This window comes from Thalassophryne amazonica, chromosome 20 (assembly GCF_902500255.1).
Source record: "Thalassophryne amazonica chromosome 20, fThaAma1.1, whole genome shotgun sequence".
NCBI lineage: Eukaryota > Metazoa > Chordata > Actinopteri > Batrachoidiformes > Batrachoididae > Thalassophryne > Thalassophryne amazonica.
In genome coordinates, this window is record NC_047122.1 from 21,734,378 (window position 1) to 21,754,145 (window position 19,768).

Consider the following 19,768-nt stretch of genomic DNA (forward strand, 5'->3'; position numbering starts at 1 on the left):
GTGTGTGGTGTGTGTGTGTGTGTGTGTGTGTTGGTGTGGTGTGTGTGAGAGAGAGAAAATGGGTGAATGTGAGGCATCACTGAAAAGTGCTTTGAGCTTCTGATTCAAATGGAAAAGGGCTATAAAAATGTAGTCCATTTACCATACCGAGTTCTGGTCTCTTTCTTCCTACTGAATTCTGATGTTCATCAAGGATGAGTTCTGGTCTCACTTTGATTTCTTCCCTCTGAAATCTGGTGTTCATCAAGAATGACCTCTGGTCTCTTTGATTTCTTCCCACTGAATTCTGGTGTTCATCAAGGATGAGTTGTGGTCTCACTTTGGTTTCTTCCCACTGAATTCTGGGGTTCATCAAGGATGTGTCACAAACAGGAAGCATGACCAGAAGGCTAACTTAGGTCCAACTCTTTATCCCACTGAGGTATTTTTGGAATTATTGGAGGTCAAATAAGAACTTAGTTAAGAAAAATTCTGGATGAGGTTTATTGCAGGTGTAATTGCTTGCAACACTGCAACTATACTGTGAATTTTTACCCTGTGAAGTTGGAAGCAGGGTGTTGTTTCCACTGGCATGTATCTGTGGACAAAATAGTTATGGATTTCCTTCAAACGTGGTGGGAATATTATTTGGATGGATGTCTAGAGGTAAAAAGATTTTGGAATTGTTTGGTCAAAGGTCAAAGATAAAGGTCAAGGTAAACATTTTTTGTATATCTCAACAATCAAGAAGCCTAGATGGCTCAAACTTGGATATATATCTGGACATGATTAGATTTCAGAGTAATTTTGTCTAAAGGCAAGGAAAACCTGCTCTGAAAAAACTGTTTGTTTGTTTGTTTGTTTGTTTTGCAGGGCATCCATCAGCCCTCTGATACCTTTCATTTCAGTGTAATCCAACATGCAGGTGGCCTAATGAAGATCCAAGGAACTTATCCAATCCAGACCCAACCAGGTGGCTCTACTTGGGTCTGATACATGGTCTGGATCGGGGACTAAATACTTCAGTGATGTCGTGGACACAGCATCCAGATGTTTCCCATCTTGTAGATTACATGATGAATACCTGATGGAGGGGGGTCCCAGCCATGCTTGACAGCAATGTAAACAATGTTGTCAGAGTGCTCTCTGCTGGTCAAACTAATGACCCCATTTCCAAAAGCCAGACTGGTTTTCTACAGAGTTTCATCAGTAAAATTAAAGTTTGCACATTTGCAAAAATAACCCTGATACGGATACTTGCATTAAAGACTCGCATTGGCCGATATTACTGGTAAACGGCCAACTGATATTGGAGATTACACTAAGAGTTATGTTTCAAGGTATGTTAGCAACAGTCAGGGTCGAGTACTGGTGTTATTTGGCAACACTGGTTTCAGTTAAGCCAATGGAGACAGTTGTCAAATATTCTGGCAACAAATTTATATTATTTTTAGCACAAGATGTTGTATTTATTCTTAATTTGTAGATTATGGACTGGCATGTATCTGTGGACAAAATAGTCATGGATTTCCTTCAAACTTGGCGAGAATATTATTTGGATGGATGTCTAGAGGTAATTAGATTTTGGAATTGTTTGGTCAAAGGTCAAAGATAAAGGTCAAGGTAAACATTTTTTGTATATCTCAACAATCAAGAAGCCTAGATGGATCAAACTTGGATATATATCTGGACATGATTAGATTTCAGAGTAATTTTGACTAAAGGCAAGGAAAACCTGCTCTGAAAAAACAGTTTGTTTGTTTGTTTGTTTGTTTTGCAGGGCATCCATCAGCCCTCGGATACCTTTCATTTCAGTGTAATCCAACATGCAGGTGGCCTAATGAAGATCCCAGGAACTTATCCAGTCCAGACCCAACCAGGTGGCCCTACTTGGGTCTGATACATGGTCTGGATCGGGGACTAAATACTTCAGTGATGTCGTGGACACAGCATCCAGATGTTTCCCATGGACAGGAATGGGTTTCCAAAAGTGAGGTATGATGTGAAGAACTGATTGAGGATGAGGACCACGATCTGGATTGGTCTTGCTTATATTTAAAAGCATGAAATGGTAAAATACTGGTGATTAAGTCTTCAGTCTAAATGATGAACCCAAACACTGTGACCACGGTGTGAATGAGTCACCAGCCTGTCATCTCTCTTTACGTGCACCCACTCCACATCTGCTGTACATATGTACATGCACATAGGTGTGCACATACATCATGTAAAATACCCTCTCATGGAATTCATACTTTTTTTTTAAAAATCTCTGCAAAATCCTCTCAGCTGTTTCATCCGTCCCTGTACTCCCCCAGCACTCGCCACACATCACCAGACTTTGGAATTCACTGTTGCCATGGCAATGCAATAGAGCACACTCTCTCTCACATTGCTTGTTCTTTTCTATTGCTTTATATGTTTCTTTTTTCCGCTGGCTAATGTGAAAGCAAAGCAGCTTCTCTTCAGCTCATTTTGCATTCGGCATCAGCTTCTGTTTGTTTGTTTGTTTGTTTATGGTGACATGTCATTGTCACATAGAACCATGTTGGGAGCTTCTTTAGTACAGGAGCATCCTTCAGTTTAAAGACTCCTGTCACGTCTATTAAGTGAACCTTTCTCCTCCTTTTTCCTCCTCCTCACTATTTGCTCTCTCTCTCTCTCTCTCTCTCTCTCTCTCTCTCTCTCAGCAGCTAAGATGACTGTCATGACAATCCACTGAGAGGGCTGAAGGGTCCCCACTTGATCCAGAAGAGAACCGCTGCTTCAGGTCCAGACAGGAAAGGAAGACGAGAGGGAGGAATCGGAGGAGCGAGAGAAGGGCTGAGACAGCGGCGGTGTCAACGGTGGATGGAGGCGGCTCGGACCGGGACTACGGCGTGCTGTTCACCTACGGAGAAGAAGATCGGTCACAGGAGGAGCGGCGATGGAGGCAAAAGGGAGACACATGCCCCCAGGTAACACGTGCACGTGCGTGCACAGATGTACACATAGAGAAAACCACTCGGATCAGAGGTGTTCACTGACATCAGGGAAAAAAAAACATTTAAGATAAAAATAATTTCACAGTATTTAAGGAAATATTTTCAGTGTTTTTGTGTTTTTAGTGGTTCTGTCTTTAATTGACTTTGAAGAGATTTCAGCAAATTCTGAGAACAGCTTCTGATTGGTTGGATTTCACTGCAAAATTAGCCAATCAGCATTTAGTGTATGTTGCCTTGTCTACGATAAATGAGATGTTTTTTTAAATTTATTGTTGCAACAAGAAATGTTTTTGTAATTGCATATATTAGTACAAAAAAAAAAAAATTGATTTTCAGCTTCAGTGCCTGAAAGATTTCAATAGTTCTCGTGTTGGTAAAAATGTTTATCAAGCCAAAGGAGCACTCGTGGTGTGTGTACCTCTGCCAAATCTTAGTAATCCGGGAATTTTTCTTTGACATTAAAAACATTATGACACATTTCTAACTACAACAATAAAAATATAACAACTTCAACAACATCCTGTCTGATTATGAATTTCATTGCAACAAATTCAGATTTTGATCCAGTTCCAGATTTGCACAAACGTTTACTCTTTGATTGTTGTAGTATGTGTTTTATTGATGTTAGGTGATTACATCTTGAAAATAATGTTGCTGATTTTTGTTTTGTTTTTTTTGCTTGATAAGACTGATTACCACCAATATGATTTTTTTTTCTTCAATTTTTTATTTTTTCTATTTTATTTATTTTTTATTTATTTTTTTGGGGGGGGAGTCTGATATTCAGGAGTTAAAAATTTATGACATACACATTTTTAAAAAATAATGATTCCTAATATTTAGCTATCAAACGCTTGTGACAAAGAAATGTAATCTTGTGCTTGATATTTTAAAGTTTAAACATGAACTTCATTATAAATTACTTTATAACCAACCAACATAAGTCACACTGCATTCACTTGGATCGTCATTCACTTGGATCGTCAGTCACCGTGTAGCATTGCTCAGCATTATGCAAATGCTGAGTAGTGCCACAATAGACTTCTTATCTACTTTGATGCCACCTAGCTGGCAGCATAGTGACCACTTGTTGTAAAATGCCCACTCAGACTGAAAATGAATGACAGCTGGTTGCTTTGCCTCAGTCTCTTGTAGATTACGTGATGAATACCTGATGGGGGGGTCCCAGCCATGCTTGACAGCAATGTAAACAATGTTGTCAGAGTGCCCTCTGCCGGTCAAACTAATGACCCCATTTCCAAAAGCCAGACTGGTTTTCTGCAGAGTTTCGTCAGTAAAATTAAAGTTTGCACATTTGCAAAAATAACCCTGATACAGATACATTCATGAAAGACTCACATTGGCCAATATTACTAGTAAACGGCCAACTGATATTGGAGGTTACAGTAAGAGTTATGTTTCAAGGTATGTTAGCAACAGTCAGGGTCGAGTACTGGTGTTATTTGACAGCACTGGTTTCAGTTAAGCCAATGGAGACAATTGTCAAATATTGTGGCAACAAATTTATATATAAATATTTTTAGCACAAGATGTTGTATTTATTCTTCATTTGTAGATTATATATGTTCATTTACCAATGCCTCAGGCATAGAAGGCGCAGTGGACGAGCTTGCAACCTTGTTCAGTGCATTTCATTTTTCTTAGTTTGGCAAAAAATAACTCGACCACTACGTACAGCACATTACAGCAATGGAATGCCGCAGTCAATCACATCTGCTACTCACAACTAAACTAGTACAAAGCCATTTGATGATGTCATGTAGCCTAGTGATGATGCACTCCTAGGTTTTGGTTCAAAGTAGCATTAAAATGCAGGTTTAGAACCCATCAACCAAATCCCAAACCACCCCAAAGATACTTTTAATGACAGAATAAAATTCAACCCCCCCCCAATCTACTTGGGCTACCCAATCTGGCAACACTGTTGAAACAAGATTTGAAACTGCCCAAGTGGGTGGGAAAATACACAGTCTGGGAATACCACATTTGGCAACACTATGTAAGAGCTCCCCTGAGGGGAGAGAGTTCACTGTCCTGGTTCTCAGCGAAGTTATTCCAAGCCTGGCTGATGTTTGCAATGATTACTTTTTCCACACTTTCAAAGAGTCTACAGTTATTCTGGTATATAGAATCACACACGGGCTACCAATGTTTTGTAAAATACCAGATGCTTGGTAGTAGGTATTGTGCCAGCGTTCAGGTGTGACAGAGTTTCATACGGAAACCTTCAAAGCTGTAGATGGTCACTTGCAGCGCCATCACTGGCCCACAACAAGCAAATACACTTCACTCAGAGACACTGATATAGCATTCTGAATCAGGAAGGAAGCAAGCGATACTTCAGGCTTTGCCTGAACTGGCTACACGAAGGCTGGTCCATATTTGCTTGCGACATGCACGGAGCCTTTGACCCTGGTCCATTTCAGCTTGTGATATGTATGTAGCATTTGGTGCTGGTCCACTTTGGCCTGCAATGTGCACGGAGCATTTGGTGTTGATCCACCTCAGCCTGCAATGTGCACAAAGCCTTTGGCGCTGGTCCACTTTGGCCTGCAGTGTTCATGTAGCCTTTGGCTTTGGTCCACTTCAGCCTGTGATGTGCACGGAGCCTATGGCAGTGGTCCACTTTGGCCTGCAATGTGTACGTAGCATTTGGCGCTGGTCCACTTTGGCCTGCAATGTGCTCATAGCCTTTGGTGTTGGTCCAGTTCAGCCTGCAATGTGCACGGAGCCTTTGACACTGGTTCACTTCAGCCTGCGATGTGCACGGAGTCTTTGGCATTGGGCCAGTTCAGCCTGCGATGTGCACGGAGCCTTTGGTGTTGGTCCATTTCAGTTTGTGATATGCATGTAGCATTTGGCACTGGTGCACTTTGGCCTGCAATGTGCACGGAACCTTTTGTTCTGCATATTACAGCAGGCAGGTCACTTTCAGGGTCAGAGTACCAGCACTTTCTACTATTCTGGGACCTTTGTTGCCATGGAAACACCTGTTTCCCCACTGAATTAAACAGACAGATTAAAAGCCCACCGTGATATTGATGTTCTTGTTGTGATCGCTGATGTTAAATGCATGAACAAGATGATTTTTTTTTTCCCCAAAATGTCAGTTTTCACCTTTTGACAATTCTACTCCGTTTTTCTTCACATGGTGGAAACCCCACTGAGGAAATTAAAGCTTAACTGTAACCCGGCGCTGATCCGCTCTTTTCCTGCACCTTGTATTTTTTTAGGATTTCATAACAGCTCCGGAGACGTGGGATATCAGTTCTCGTCTTGTCATCCCTCTACGCTCTGATTCGGCTCTCCTCTTTTATTAAATCCTCTGCTTCCCACTCGTCTTTGTTCTCGTCTCCACTTAAGCTTCACGTGTTTTTTTTCCAGCAGCCCTTTATTGAGCTAATCGTTGACCAAATGCCAAAGACATTTTTTATCCACTTGCAGATTCTGCTGATATAACCGAGTGTTTGCAGAGATCCTATGGAGGAGCTGCAGGCCATACAGAGCTTTAAACGTATAAATGCTGATGAATTCTTTCCGTCCTCCTGTCATTTCTCTCTGTCAAAAGCTTTTTTCCATCATGTTCATTTTTTGCCGCTGCTGATTTTTGCAGGATGTTGGTTGTTGTTTTTTTCTGTTTTTACGGATGCAGTGGGGTGAGCATTTTGTTCTTCTGCCAGCATTCAGGCTGTGTGCGCTGGTTTTTGATTTAAAAAATCACCTTGGCATGCAACCCCAGAATGCACTGCGCAGATTTAACTCACTCATATGAATTCATACATTTCCATTATTCAGTGCATAAATTGTGAGAGTGACCAAAGGTTGCATTTGTTATCAACTCATTTTAACTTTCATGAGGCCTCAATGTCGCGGGACATTCCTGAACGCTGCCATGAAAGAAAATTAGTTAAAGTGAAATTAATTTCACATTCAATTCAGTGTTGAAATTAATACTTAGATTTTGTTGGTAAAGGCCTGGAAAAAAGTGTGATAAACACCAAGAACACAATATCTGTGATCATTAAAAATAGATGTGCAGGAGGAACAGAATGTTGATACAAAATAACTTTCTCACACTGTTGAAGTGCCACCGGGGGCGCTGTTTCATCAAATTGTTCCTCATTCATTCATTGATTGCTGCTTTTTTGGGTCACAGTGTCAGCAGGTTGATGGTCTGATAATTTAATGCTTCCATTATTTAACAGGTGATGGAGGTGAAAAATGTGCATTATTACCCGAGGCCATCAAATATGGCCATCAGTATTGTGAAGACTTTACATCCATCTGTCCCTCTGTCTATCTGTCTGTGCTCAGCATAAGTCCAATCCTATTAAGGCCAGAGTCTTCAAATTTACAGGGAGCATTCTTGGGACACAGACCTTGGACTAGTTCCAAGATGGCTAACCTTGATCTATTTTAAGAGGCTAAAATTCACATTCTGTTTCATTCTATTCCTTTTTTTCTTGAAGGGTGGGGGTGACAGCCAGTCACAGTAGAGCGGCACCGTGACGTCAGTGGCTGGTCTAGCTAGTGGCAAACTCCATATTGTTTGTGTGTAAATATAACCTCTTTGTCATATATTATATACAAGCTTGCAAGAACTAAACACTTCTAAAACTGAAAAGGCTGTTTTTGTAACCTGATAACACCTCTGGAGTGATTTACAAGACATTTTGCAGATGTCAGCATGCACGCTAACTTCCAATAACTCTTATAGCTAACTTCCGCTCTTGTCAAAAGCTCATGTATGCGCGCACGCATGCCCTGCAGACACCATTAAAATGTAAATATTGTTTGTGATTGATTGATTGATTGATTGATTGATTGATTGAGGGGCTTTATTGACCATGTACAAATTGTTTGTTAGACAATGGGATCTTAATATTAATGTAAAAAACTATATATATATATATATATATATATATATATATATATATAGTCCAGAATGAGTCCAGAATGTTTTTATAACCTTAGACCTCAAAAGTTTTTTGAAGAACTCAGCCCTTTTATTTCTGTTAATTATGTAAATTTTTTATGGTAATTTACTGTCTTAATGTATTTATAAATTGTGTGTGTGTGTGTGTATATATATATATATATATATATATATTCAATCCTTTTTGGAATTTGTAATAAAGGTTGTGAATGTTGTGAAAGTGTAGTGACACAGACCCACAACAGGGGGCGCAAATGAACGGTCAATAGATGAGCCAAAAAGTAACAATTTAATGTTGTGAAATGTGCACAACGAATATACAGACAATCTCAGAATATGATTACAGTCAAATTACAAAGGTGACGTGTGGGCAGGCTCGAGGATAGAAGACGTCTGTCCTGAGAAGGGCCGGAACCACACGATTTCTGCCACCACCGAACCTGGTGAATACTGGAGCCGCCAAGTCCTGAATTCCCAGGTGATCACCGTCTCCGACTGTCGGATCTGGTACTGCTGGCGAGAACAAAGACAGTCAAGTGTGGGTGTGTGTACACCCAGTAACAACAATGGTGGGAATGCCACCTCCACCTCTCACTCAATATGTGATGAGTACCGCAGTGATTCCTCAGGGGAAAAGAGTGCCGTCCTGCGCTCACTCAGCTTCCACAGAAAGAGGAACCGGTACTCCTGCAAACACTCACAATATACAGATATATTGTAACACAAAACGGCTGAGGATATTACCTTCAATGAAGTACGATATCTCGGCGATGAGGTGGAGATGACGTCTGGGTTTTATGGAGTGAGGTGATGAAGAATGAGTGACAGCTGTCAGGAAGTAATGAGTAATAGCTGTCACTCCCAGCTGTGTCCGTGGCGGCAGCGCCCTCTCGTGCCTGAAGCCCGCACTTCAGGCAGGGCGCCCTCTGGTGGTGGGCCAGCAGTACCTCCTCTTCTGGCGGCCCACACAACAGTGAACCCTGAAACCAAGAATAGTGCTATTATTTGTTAACTACGTACCACAAAGTTGACCCACAACAAGTAAAGGTTAGTTTCTGAAGGTCAGCAATTTTGTAAATCCAAGATGGCGGCAATATCAACTTTGCAAGAAAATGCAAATGTTATTATTTGCATTCCAAATTTTAAGCTTACTAAAAATGTGTACTTTGCCAAATCACCAAAAAAATGTTTGTGAAATTGCGATTGTGAAAGAAACCTGATATTCTGGGTGCCCACCTCCAGGAGCTGCCTCAGGTTTGGATCTATGGCCACCGTGTAGTGCACAACCCCTCACCCTGATGTCATTAATTTGTTGTGTTTAAAAGACACTTTTTTGTTTGTTTTATATTTTGTTTGATGAAAGAACCAATTATGATGGAGTCTCTACTGCCACCCCCCCTGCCAATTAAAATGACCACCACCAGCGCCAGGGGTTATGACCCTGCTCCTGGAGGTCACCTGCCCTGTGTCTATGCTTGCAAACACAGCCAATTAATTGAGTCGGGTGTTTTGGAGCTGGCTGAGCACACCTGACTTAGTTCATTAGCAGTGGGCCAAGCTGAGGTAGTTAAAAAACATGCAGGACAATTGACCTTCAGGAGTAAGGTTGGAGACTCCTTGTCTCCACCAAACATTAGCATAAAACAAATATGGGTTAGAAAAATGTACCAAACGTCTTTGAAGCAGTACCAGCTGCACATTGAAGACCTTAACAACAATAATAATAATAATAATAATAATAATAATTCATTCATTTTTTTTAATTGAGGTCCAGGTTGCAGGTGACAGTAGACCAATCAACTCATCCCACACTTCCCTATCCTCAGCCAAGTCCTGCATCTTTTCCTGGGGGAACCTGAGGCATTCCCAAGCTGCTGGGAAAGATACTGTCAAATAATAATCAAAGCAATGAACAAAATAAACCCTAAACTACAATACAGTGCACACACTGATAAAAAAAGACAAACCTCAAACTAAAAATTGAGTTAATGAACATTAAAAAAGTGATTGATGTAATGGTCTGATTTAATATTTAAACTGAAAGAGGAAATGATTTTTGAGAAGTTTCTGTTATAATGACCAAAGAATTTATGTTTATTCTTCAGTTTAACAGGATATTGAATGACTTGTGTTTGACCCAGTCGGTTAATATTTGTAATAAGACTTTGCAATATCTCAAATGTTGCTGCACATATTGGACACAGATTATGTTTGTTTAGCTTCCATCTGTGAAAAGTGTTGTTCTTCAGCGTCCTTCCATCTCTAAATTAACGTTGTTTGCGTCCCCGTGCAGCCATGGTGTGGTGTGAGCGGGGCATCCAGGTGCTGCTGACCACCATGGGCGCGTTCGCAGCCTTCGCCCTGATGACGGTGGCGATTGGCACAGACTACTGGCTGTATGCCCGGGCCTTCATCTGCAACAGCACTGCCAACTCTTCCCAGGATGAGTCCAGCAACAAGGACAAGAAGGACCCCGGGGCGCTCACCCACTCCGGCCTCTGGAGGATCTGCTGCCTGGAAGGTACCACCACCCTGGGGGAACCTCTGAGCATGTGTGTGTGTTATTGGTGCATCACCTTCACCAAAAACAACCTCACGTTCACACTGTAGAAAAGGAAACATGATTTAAATTTGTACATCAAATGCATATGATCAGATGCCTCCAAAGAACATTTTTTTCATATATATCAACTACAAAAATAAGAAAATTATGGTCCATTCTGATCATGTATATCTAATGTTTGAAAATCATGTAAATCTACCAGACCTTTTTTCTCCCAAATTCATGAGCCATTTGTATTGTTTGTTTGTTTGTTTGTTTGTTTTGTTTGATGCATGGTAACTTAGTGGTTACTGTTGCCTCCCAGCAAGACGGTCTGGGGTTCATCTCCCACCTGGTGCTTTTTGTGTGGAGTTTGCATGTTTTCCCCGTGTTTGTGAGGATTCCCTCTGGGTGCTTTTGGCTTCCTATCACTTCAAAAAACGTGCAGATTAGGTGAATTAGAATCTTTAAATTGGCTGCAGGTGTGACTGTGTTTGCCCGTATGTATGTGGCACTGTGTTAGACTAGTGGCCTGTTGCCCAATGACTGCTGGGATAGCCCCCACCCCCATGTCAGCCTTATGGGTGCGTTCAGAAACCTCTGAAATTCAGAGATTCCAACCTCAAGCTCAAACAATCAAAGACCTCTGAGAGAATGTAACAGCCATGGTGGCCCCTTTGTGACTGCAGAGACAAATGCATCATTAAATGAACTTTGAAATGAAATGAAATGACATTATTGCTATACATAAATATAGTTCAGAGAAACCCATGTGACTCAAGGCCCGGTCACACGGTACACGGCGTTAGCTGAACGAAAGACAAAAAGTCCCAAAGTCATGTATCGTTGAGAAAAAGTGGACGAATGAGCCTGGACTTCTCCCATCACCGAACAGCCTGTGAGTGCAGAGCGCATAAAAGACTGAAATGAAACCTAAACTAACAAAAGAAAAACGAAGTGAACGGCAACCTTGATGCTTTAAAACAAAATCAAAATGAAGCGCCAGCATGTGATCATTTCTGCAGCGAGTCTGTGCTGTCCACAGCCACCCGCAGCTGCGTTGTCTTGACAATTTGTGCGCGTACACGCACGTCACAGCCAGAGACGTTGAGAGGCTGGAGAGAGAGAGAGACTGGAGGTTGGACGAAGTTGGACGACAATCAAATGGAACACTGACGGTACGGGTTCTACGCAAACGATGAGGAACCATCAAGACAGAAAGCAAAACAGAATACGGACGAATTGAGGTTGTCGTCAAGATTTGTTCACATTTTTCAACAGTTTGAAAACTCTGACGAAGCACCGCCTACAGGAACAAAGCTGGACGACGGTTAAACGATGTCTCCGAAAGTCAACGTAAGTCCAGATTTCTTGTTTCGTTTTGGCTTCGGTATCCTTTGTTAGTGCCATGTGACTGGGGCTTCACATGCAGTAATCCAAAAATAATATTTTCTGGTAATCATTTATTTTAAACCCTTGGTAACACATATGGGAGAAATTGCATCATAGATCGCTATGGAATGTTCTCGATACAACCGGATTCTAAATATTCTTCCATGGAATGATATACTCAAAGTGTAAAATCAAAGTTTTCCCCCAACCCTAACCCCAATAGATTTTCCCCAAAAATCACTAATCCATGAACACCATGTCATATCTCATCTCATATCATGTAACAATGTTAGTACTATGTACAGTTGTGTTCATACGTTTACATACCCTGGCAGAAATTTTGATTTTTTTTTTTTGTTTTTGGCCATTTTCTGGAGAATATGAATGAGAACACAAAAACATACTTTTCATTCGTGGCTAGTGGTTGTGTTGAGCCATTTATTGTCAAACAACTGTGTTTACTCTTTTTTAAATAATGACAATAGAAACTACCCAAATGACCCTGATGAAAGGTTTACATGCCCCAGTTCTTAATTCTGTGTATTGCCCCCTTTAACATCAATGACAGTTTGGAGTCTTTTGTGATAGTTGTGGATGAAGCTCTTTTATTTTCTCTGATGGTGAAGCTGACCATTCTTCTTGGCAAAAAACCTCCAGTTCCTGTAAATTCCTGGGCTGTCTTGTAAGAACTACATGTTTGAGATCTCCCCGCAGTGGCTCAATGATATTGAGGTCAGGAGACTAAGATGGCCACTCCAGAACCTTTACTTTATACTGCTGTAGCCAATGACAGGTTGAGCTGGCCTTGTGTTTTGGTTCATTGTCATGTTGAAACGTCCAAGTACGCCCCATGCGCAGCTTCGGGGCTGATGAGTGCAAATTTTCCTCCAGTATTTTCTGATAACATGCTGCATTCATCCGGCCATCAATTTTGACAAAGTTTCCTGTGCCTTAGTAACTCACACATCCCCAAAACATCAGTGATCCACCTCTGCGATTCACAGGAAGGGTGTACCTTTCATCATAGGCCTTGTTGACTCCTCTCCAAATGTAACATTTATGGTTGTGGCAAAAAAGTTCAGTTTGGTCTCATCACTCCAAATTACTTTGTTCTCTGTGCTGTTCAGCGTATTGTAAGCGGGATACTTTGTGGTATTTGCATAGTAATGGCTTTCTTCTGGTGACTCAATCATGCAGCCCATTTTTCTTCAAGTACCTCCTTATTGTGCATCTTGAAACAGCCACACCACTTTTTTCAGGGGAGTCCTGTATTTCAGCTGAAGTTATTTGTGTTTTTTTTTTTTTCTTTGCATCTCAAACAATTTTCCTGACAGTTGTTACTGAAATTTCTGTTGGTCTACCTGACCATGTTTTGGTTTCCCTCATTTTCCACTTCTTAATTAGAGTTTGAACTCTGGTGATTGGGATTCGTAGATCCTTGGATATATTTTTAGATCCCTTTCCTGTTTTATACAGTAAAATTATGTTTTTCCCGCAAATCCTGTGACAATTCTATTGCTCTCTCTTTGACTCAGAAACCAGAAACATTAGTGCAGCATTGGATAAAAGATGCAAGGGTCTGTCAGGAGCCCAGAAACTCACTGACCTTTTATACACACGCACACACACACACACACACACATACACACACACACTGATTACAAGCAAACAGATCACAGGTGAGGATGGTTACCTTCAGTAGCCATTCAAACCTGTGTGTCAACTTGTGTGCATGTTATCAGATCAAAATCACCAGGGTATGTACTCTTTTGATCAGGGTCATTTAGTTAGTTTCTGTTGTCATTATGATTTAAATAGAGTAAACACAGTTGTTTGACAAAAGATGACTTCACACAAGCACTAGCCGTGAGTGGAAAAAAGTTTTTGTGTTATCATTCATATTCTTTGAAAAATGGCCAGAAAATTGCTAGGGACGTTGTATGATGCAGTCCTCTAAGAGCTGTGATTGGTTATCACAAAAAGGGGAGTAACAATTAATAAATAAACCTGCTCCACCCTCCTAGTCATGAATGGACATTGAAATCAATAGCCTGACCTGCATTAAGATGTGTAATTGTGAGGATAACTTTGTTATGATGAGGAAAGCCAGCAACATTAAATGAATTGTTACACAGATGTTTGAACGTAAGTCATTCACATGTTGAATATATATAAATATTAAAAGCGTGCAATAGTACGTTCATTGGGCCTCATGTATCAACGTGCGTACAGTGATATTTGAGCGTATATGGGGTGTATGCCAAAACATTTGCGCTACTTGGCATTTATCAATGTGGTCGTTGGCGTACGCTGCGCTGAAAATATACACCAGGTTGAGAGGTGGCGTAAATTATACACCAAAATGAACCAGCGCTGGAATCCACATAAAAATGAAAATGATCAACATGATAAACAGTGCCGTTATACAAATCAATGCATATGTTACATAAATAACACTTTCCTGATTATACTACATAATAATCAATACAAATCCCGCTTTTGCGGGATTGCTGGTCTATCGAGCACGATCCGTAGCCACAGCGCTGACTGCAAAGAAAGCGCTGCTGGCCTTTTTCTCCAGAGTCTGGAGCCAGAGCAGCGCTGAGCTTAACTTTATGTGGTGTGATCGTTTTAGACAATGAAATTGATAATTACAACTGTGGTGTTGTCATTCCCTTCGCCCGTGCTGCAATCAGGTTGTGTTTTCACCATTCGTTTGTTACAATAAAATAAATAAAGAAATAAATTTAAAAAATAAAGACATCTGAAAAATAGGCGTGTCTTATTAATTGAGCGAGCAAATATCCACATGTCAAGAATTATTGACATGTGAAAAGAGAATACAGTGGTCCCTCACTATAACGCGGTTCACCTTTCGCGGCCTCGCCGTTTCACGGAGTTTTTAGTCCAATTTTGCATGCTTTTTTTTTTTACAGTGTTCTGTGTTCTGCGTGTCTGTTTATAAGAATCTTCTCGCCCAGAAGAAAAAAGAACGCCAACAACTACTCATAACTGTGTTTGTCACTCGGAAACAGACACCTGCAGCCAGGTGTGAGTGGAAAAAGGCGCGGCATCAGGACGAAGAGGCGCGATCTATGAAATACTGGTCAGTCACTATTAATAATTTCTTATGTGTCCAACCTCATTCGTTGATCGTTAAAATTAAATTCGTTAGTTCTAAAAGCCATCATAATTATTTATAGGAAAACGTTCTATTTTTATTTCTCAAACAAATGTTTGGACCTGAAAATAGTTTGGTCTTATTTTTCTACTAACGTTTGAACTTTATGAGTGTTTACACACGAGAGAAAAGTGAAAAAATGTTCATGCCTGATTGAGAAAAGTGTATAAATTGGTTTTACAGGGTTTTTATAGCTTTAAAACGTCTATAATAATTGTAAAAAAAATAACGCTAACTACGTCGCGGACTTCGCTTTTTGCAGACTATTTTTAGAACGTAACTCCCGCGATAAACGAGGGACCACTGTAACACTTTTTTGATTATACTACAAAACAATTAATACGATGGCCGTTTTTGACACTCTATTGGTACGCGTCGTGATTGGTGGAGTTCTTTTTCTTTGCTGCCTTCCTGGCTTCCATGTCATAAAATGAGGGTGTGTCTGAAGCGGAGTCTGAATATTTATGGCCGTGTTTATTATAATTACGATTGTTTTCACCCGCCGCATTTATCAAGGTCATGTCAGGCGTACGCTGGAAATGGGCAGGTGCGCACTGCTTGATACATGTCACGGAACCTTTGGTGTACTTCAAATTTACACCATAAATTTACGCCACAATTGCGCAACGTTGATACATGAGGCCCATTGTGAGTACATAATATAATTGTAAATATGTTAAAAACACATGCATGACACAAGAAAGTGAGAAAAAAAAAACGAATTTCCCTTGTGGTCCATTTAAAATCAAATGACAAAATGATATAATAATAAAAGAAAATAACAATATTAATAATACTGATAGCAACAATAATAAAAATAATGATAATTTAACAGTGTGTATATGATAACAAAAACCTAAACAATTTATAGATACATTTAAACAGTAAATTAACATAAAATAATTACATCGATCAAGCAGGTAGCATGTTACTGACTCATTGTCATCCTACGTATGGAGAATACCTCTGCTTCCTCTATGTCTTTTCTGCCATCTTCTCTGCTTAAGACACTGTTAAGAGGCTTTCACATTGGAAGCATCAGTCACGGCAGAAGCATCACAAATCGGTCTAAAAAGAAATATTTTCAATGAGACGCATCGCTTTTTTGATGCGGCATAAGTGTTGCGTCATAGACTGACCTAAAGCGACGCTTCTGCCGGGAGCATTTGTTGTAAGGCTGCCGCGGTCAAAGTTCAACCCAGTCCAACTTTCGCCGCTCTGAGCTGTGACATAGCTTTGCGCTATCCAATACAAATGAGGTATCAGGCCAAAACACGGAGGACTACAGTACAGAAACCACTGATCTGTATAAAACACTATTATATGTGGATCACTTGCAGAAACTTGTCACAGAACTGCTCATTTATACACAGCAGTTTTCTGAAGAAAATCCTGACAAACTTTTTTTTTACCTCAAAATTAATTTCTGATAACTGTAAAAAATGTTTCTTACATTAGAACACAAAAAATAAAAGATTCTTTAGAAACCTTTCTTCATCTGTAAATTAAAGCCATAACTTACCTGTTTTTTCAGATAAGATGATTTCTTAACATAAGGAACCTTGAATATTTATTTTTAGACAAATAAAATAGCATGGAAATGTGCACATTTTTAAGTCTGATAGATTATGATCTACATTTCAATCAGAAAAACAGACACTGTAAATAAACACAAATGCTTATTATAAATGCAACAGGCGATAATTTAACAATGACTGCAATCTGATTGTAAAGTAGGATTTCATAACGTGACATAAAGCTCATGATGAAATCATTTCGTAATTATGTGACTACCTTTAATGTTGTGATCAGGACAAAGTAATTTCTAAAATATGAATTTGACTAGTAAATGTGAATTTTTTTAAATTGTGCACAATAGGGACAGGGCTTCTACCTGTGCAAATGTCTTTTGACTTCAGGGACATGTTTAATGATGAATTCATTTAATGTTAAAATACAAAATGAAACAGCTTTTTCAAAAATAGTAAAATAGTTGCTGTTTAAAGAGCCTTTGTTTTATTTAGAAGCATAGAAACAGGCATTGGTTTGCTGGATTCTCAGGACATTTAACCAGATGAAGGTCTCTTCTGCAGCTTTGACCTTTGGTGGACTTTTTGAAGACACTTTTGTCTCATTTTGAAGAGCAAAGATGTTTTCTTCCAACTGAACTTCATAGTGTTCAGCTTTTCACTGGAAGTTTTTGAAGTGCGTCTGAATTTAGGTTGGCTGCACAGCAAATGTTCCTGATTGTGGGGGAAAAAAAAATTCTTAAACTAGAAGCACTCAGAGAGTGCAAACCTCTGCCAAGGCCATGGGGTCACTGACGCCATAACATCTACACGCCGTGGAATCACTGAAACTAAAAAAGTCTAACAATGATGTCTGCTCAGTAGTAAAAACGTTTCATCTGCTGTGACTGGATAGCATGTATCCTTAGCGCTTGGCATCACAGTTTATTGCAACTTGCACCTTTCCCAGAAGCTACTTTCATCTGAGCACTGATATTGATATTGCATGTGCTTATAAACAAAAACAAATAAGAGACAAAATTCAATTTATTATTCAACTAAACTGCAAATATATTAATTTTTTTAACATTTATGAAACACTTCTCTAAACAAGGCCATAGGGTCACTGACCCTAAAGAGATTCCCTCCTTGGCACAGTGATCTATTTCTTTTTGTCTCTTTCTCTAAAATTGTATATAATAATCATTAGACTATTAATATATAAACAAAAATAAATTTAAGAAATATTACAATTTGAAAACAAATGCACCCGAACGTGATGACAGCTGCAACTGCTTAATGCTAATTTTTAACATAGAAAATGCCATCGACATGCTAACGCGTTAGCATCGGGATCCGGATCGGGATCTGGATCGGGATCCAGATCACCACTAAAATTTAATCACTTGTTCCTCTTGTCATTTCCAACCACTCCACAAAATTTCATCAAAATCCGTTCAACACTTTTTGAATTATCCTGCTGACAAACAGACAAACAAACAAACGTGACCGAAAACATAACCTCCTTGGCGGAGGTAATTAAAGCGTTCACTCAGCTCAACTGTGCTAAAAGGCTAAACTAATGATAGCTCATCATTAAACCTTCAGCAGCACAGCATACATCGTATTTTATTTTTAAATTATTCTCACCTCAAGTAAGCTGCAGAACTAAGCTCCGTCGGTAAAACTGTGTGTTTGTATATATCCAAAAGGGTCTGCTCCATCACCGTGGCTCCGTGTCTTCCTCTGCCCCCAAATGAGGCCTGAACTCCAGCTCGTCCGTGCAGCTCTGCCCACTGTTGCGGCCTGATCCATCCCACCATCTGATTAGTCCTCCCTCAGCTCAGCGTCACTCCAAAAAGTAGCTGAAAAAAGCTTCCCCCAGCAGGGTGATGGGCCACTCGTTCTACTGCTGTTTTTTAAGCTTTTTTGTGGTTCTACAAGTGCAAATCTAAGATGCAGTCGCACAGCTTTTTCAAGTTGTGGGATGTAGCAATCTCTGCCCCGCCGCTTCTGAAGAGACATGTCTGACATCACTGATGCGTTGGGAGACGTTAACTGCCGTGGCTGACACCTTCAATCTGAAAGGCCCATTAGGCTTCTTAAAAGTCCTCCTCCCTACTCTTACCAGTTTGGCACCTAGGAGCTCTCTTAAGGCCTAAGGTACTTTGCAGACAACTTTCATCTTACCAAGAGAAAATTCTAAGACTTTAAATTCTAAGAATTTAAAGAATTCTAAGATTTTTCTTAAAATAATGTCACTCAGAGCTATTTTTAGCCTTAGGCTGCTTCATGGATATGGACCTAGGTTTTTACCCTAATAATATGCATTGGTATAGGACAGTGGTGGACACAGCAAACCAAAAAGTTAGCTTCGATAGCCATTAATCTGATAACTGAGAAGTTATCTTTTATGACGCTAAACCGATAAACTGCTAAAAAATGATCTTTATTACAGATAACCAATAACCGATAACTTTTAGCACTGATTCAGATGTGGCCACATCAGATTACACTGTCGGCTTCTGTTAAACCAGTTTCATTTTCATTTTTCGCTGCTGGGTAAATTCAAGGATCACAAACACATAAGAATGCATGAAAAATGAATGAATAAAAAAATAAAGCCCAAAACACTGTCATCATCTTTCAAAAGCAGAAAAACACAGTATTAGAAGTTACAGTTTATCTTGGTATTAGATACACAAACTAAAAAGCTCCTGCTTTTTTCACACGCTTTCAACCCCACGGCTTAAACAACCAAAATACATCCATTAAATGCATCTATTGGCAGAACAAAATACACAAAGTAAATATAAATTCTTACCTGTTAGTTTCAGTGGGATTCATCTGAATAAAAAATCCACAGAAAGCGTCCTTTTTTTAATCCAAAACAGTGTCTGTGTTGTGAAAGTGTCGTGACACGGACCCACAACAGGGGGCGTTAATGAACGGACAATGGATAGGCCAAAAGTAACAATTTAATGTTGTGAATCGCACAACGACGTACAGACAATAACAATATGGTGGACTGTCAATCATACACCAGGTGACGTGTGGGCAGGCTCGACGATAGAAGACGCCTGGCGAGAGAAGAGCCGGATCCCCACACAGCTTTCACCACCAACGGAGCTGAAGAACACCGGAGCCACCAAACCCTGCGCCCCAGGTGGCCGCTGTCTTCAGCAGTCAGACCCGGTACTACTGGCAGAAAACAGAGACAGTCCA

The 19,768-nt window shown here is 40.1% G+C and overlaps 1 protein-coding gene across 1 annotated transcript in view; it reads left to right on the forward strand.

The window, feature by feature from the left end:
- Window positions 1–2,397: 2,397 nt before the first annotated feature.
- Window positions 2,398–19,768, forward strand: part of LOC117501332 (voltage-dependent calcium channel gamma-4 subunit-like) — a 44,445-nt gene continuing 27,074 nt past the window's right edge. The window contains exons 1-2 of the mRNA XM_034160189.1: window positions 2,398–2,936; window positions 10,214–10,441. Coding sequence (XP_034016080.1) covers window positions 2,906–2,936; window positions 10,214–10,441 — 259 coding nt within the window. The 5' untranslated portion in view covers window positions 2,398–2,905. The remainder of the gene's footprint in view (window positions 2,937–10,213; window positions 10,442–19,768) is intronic.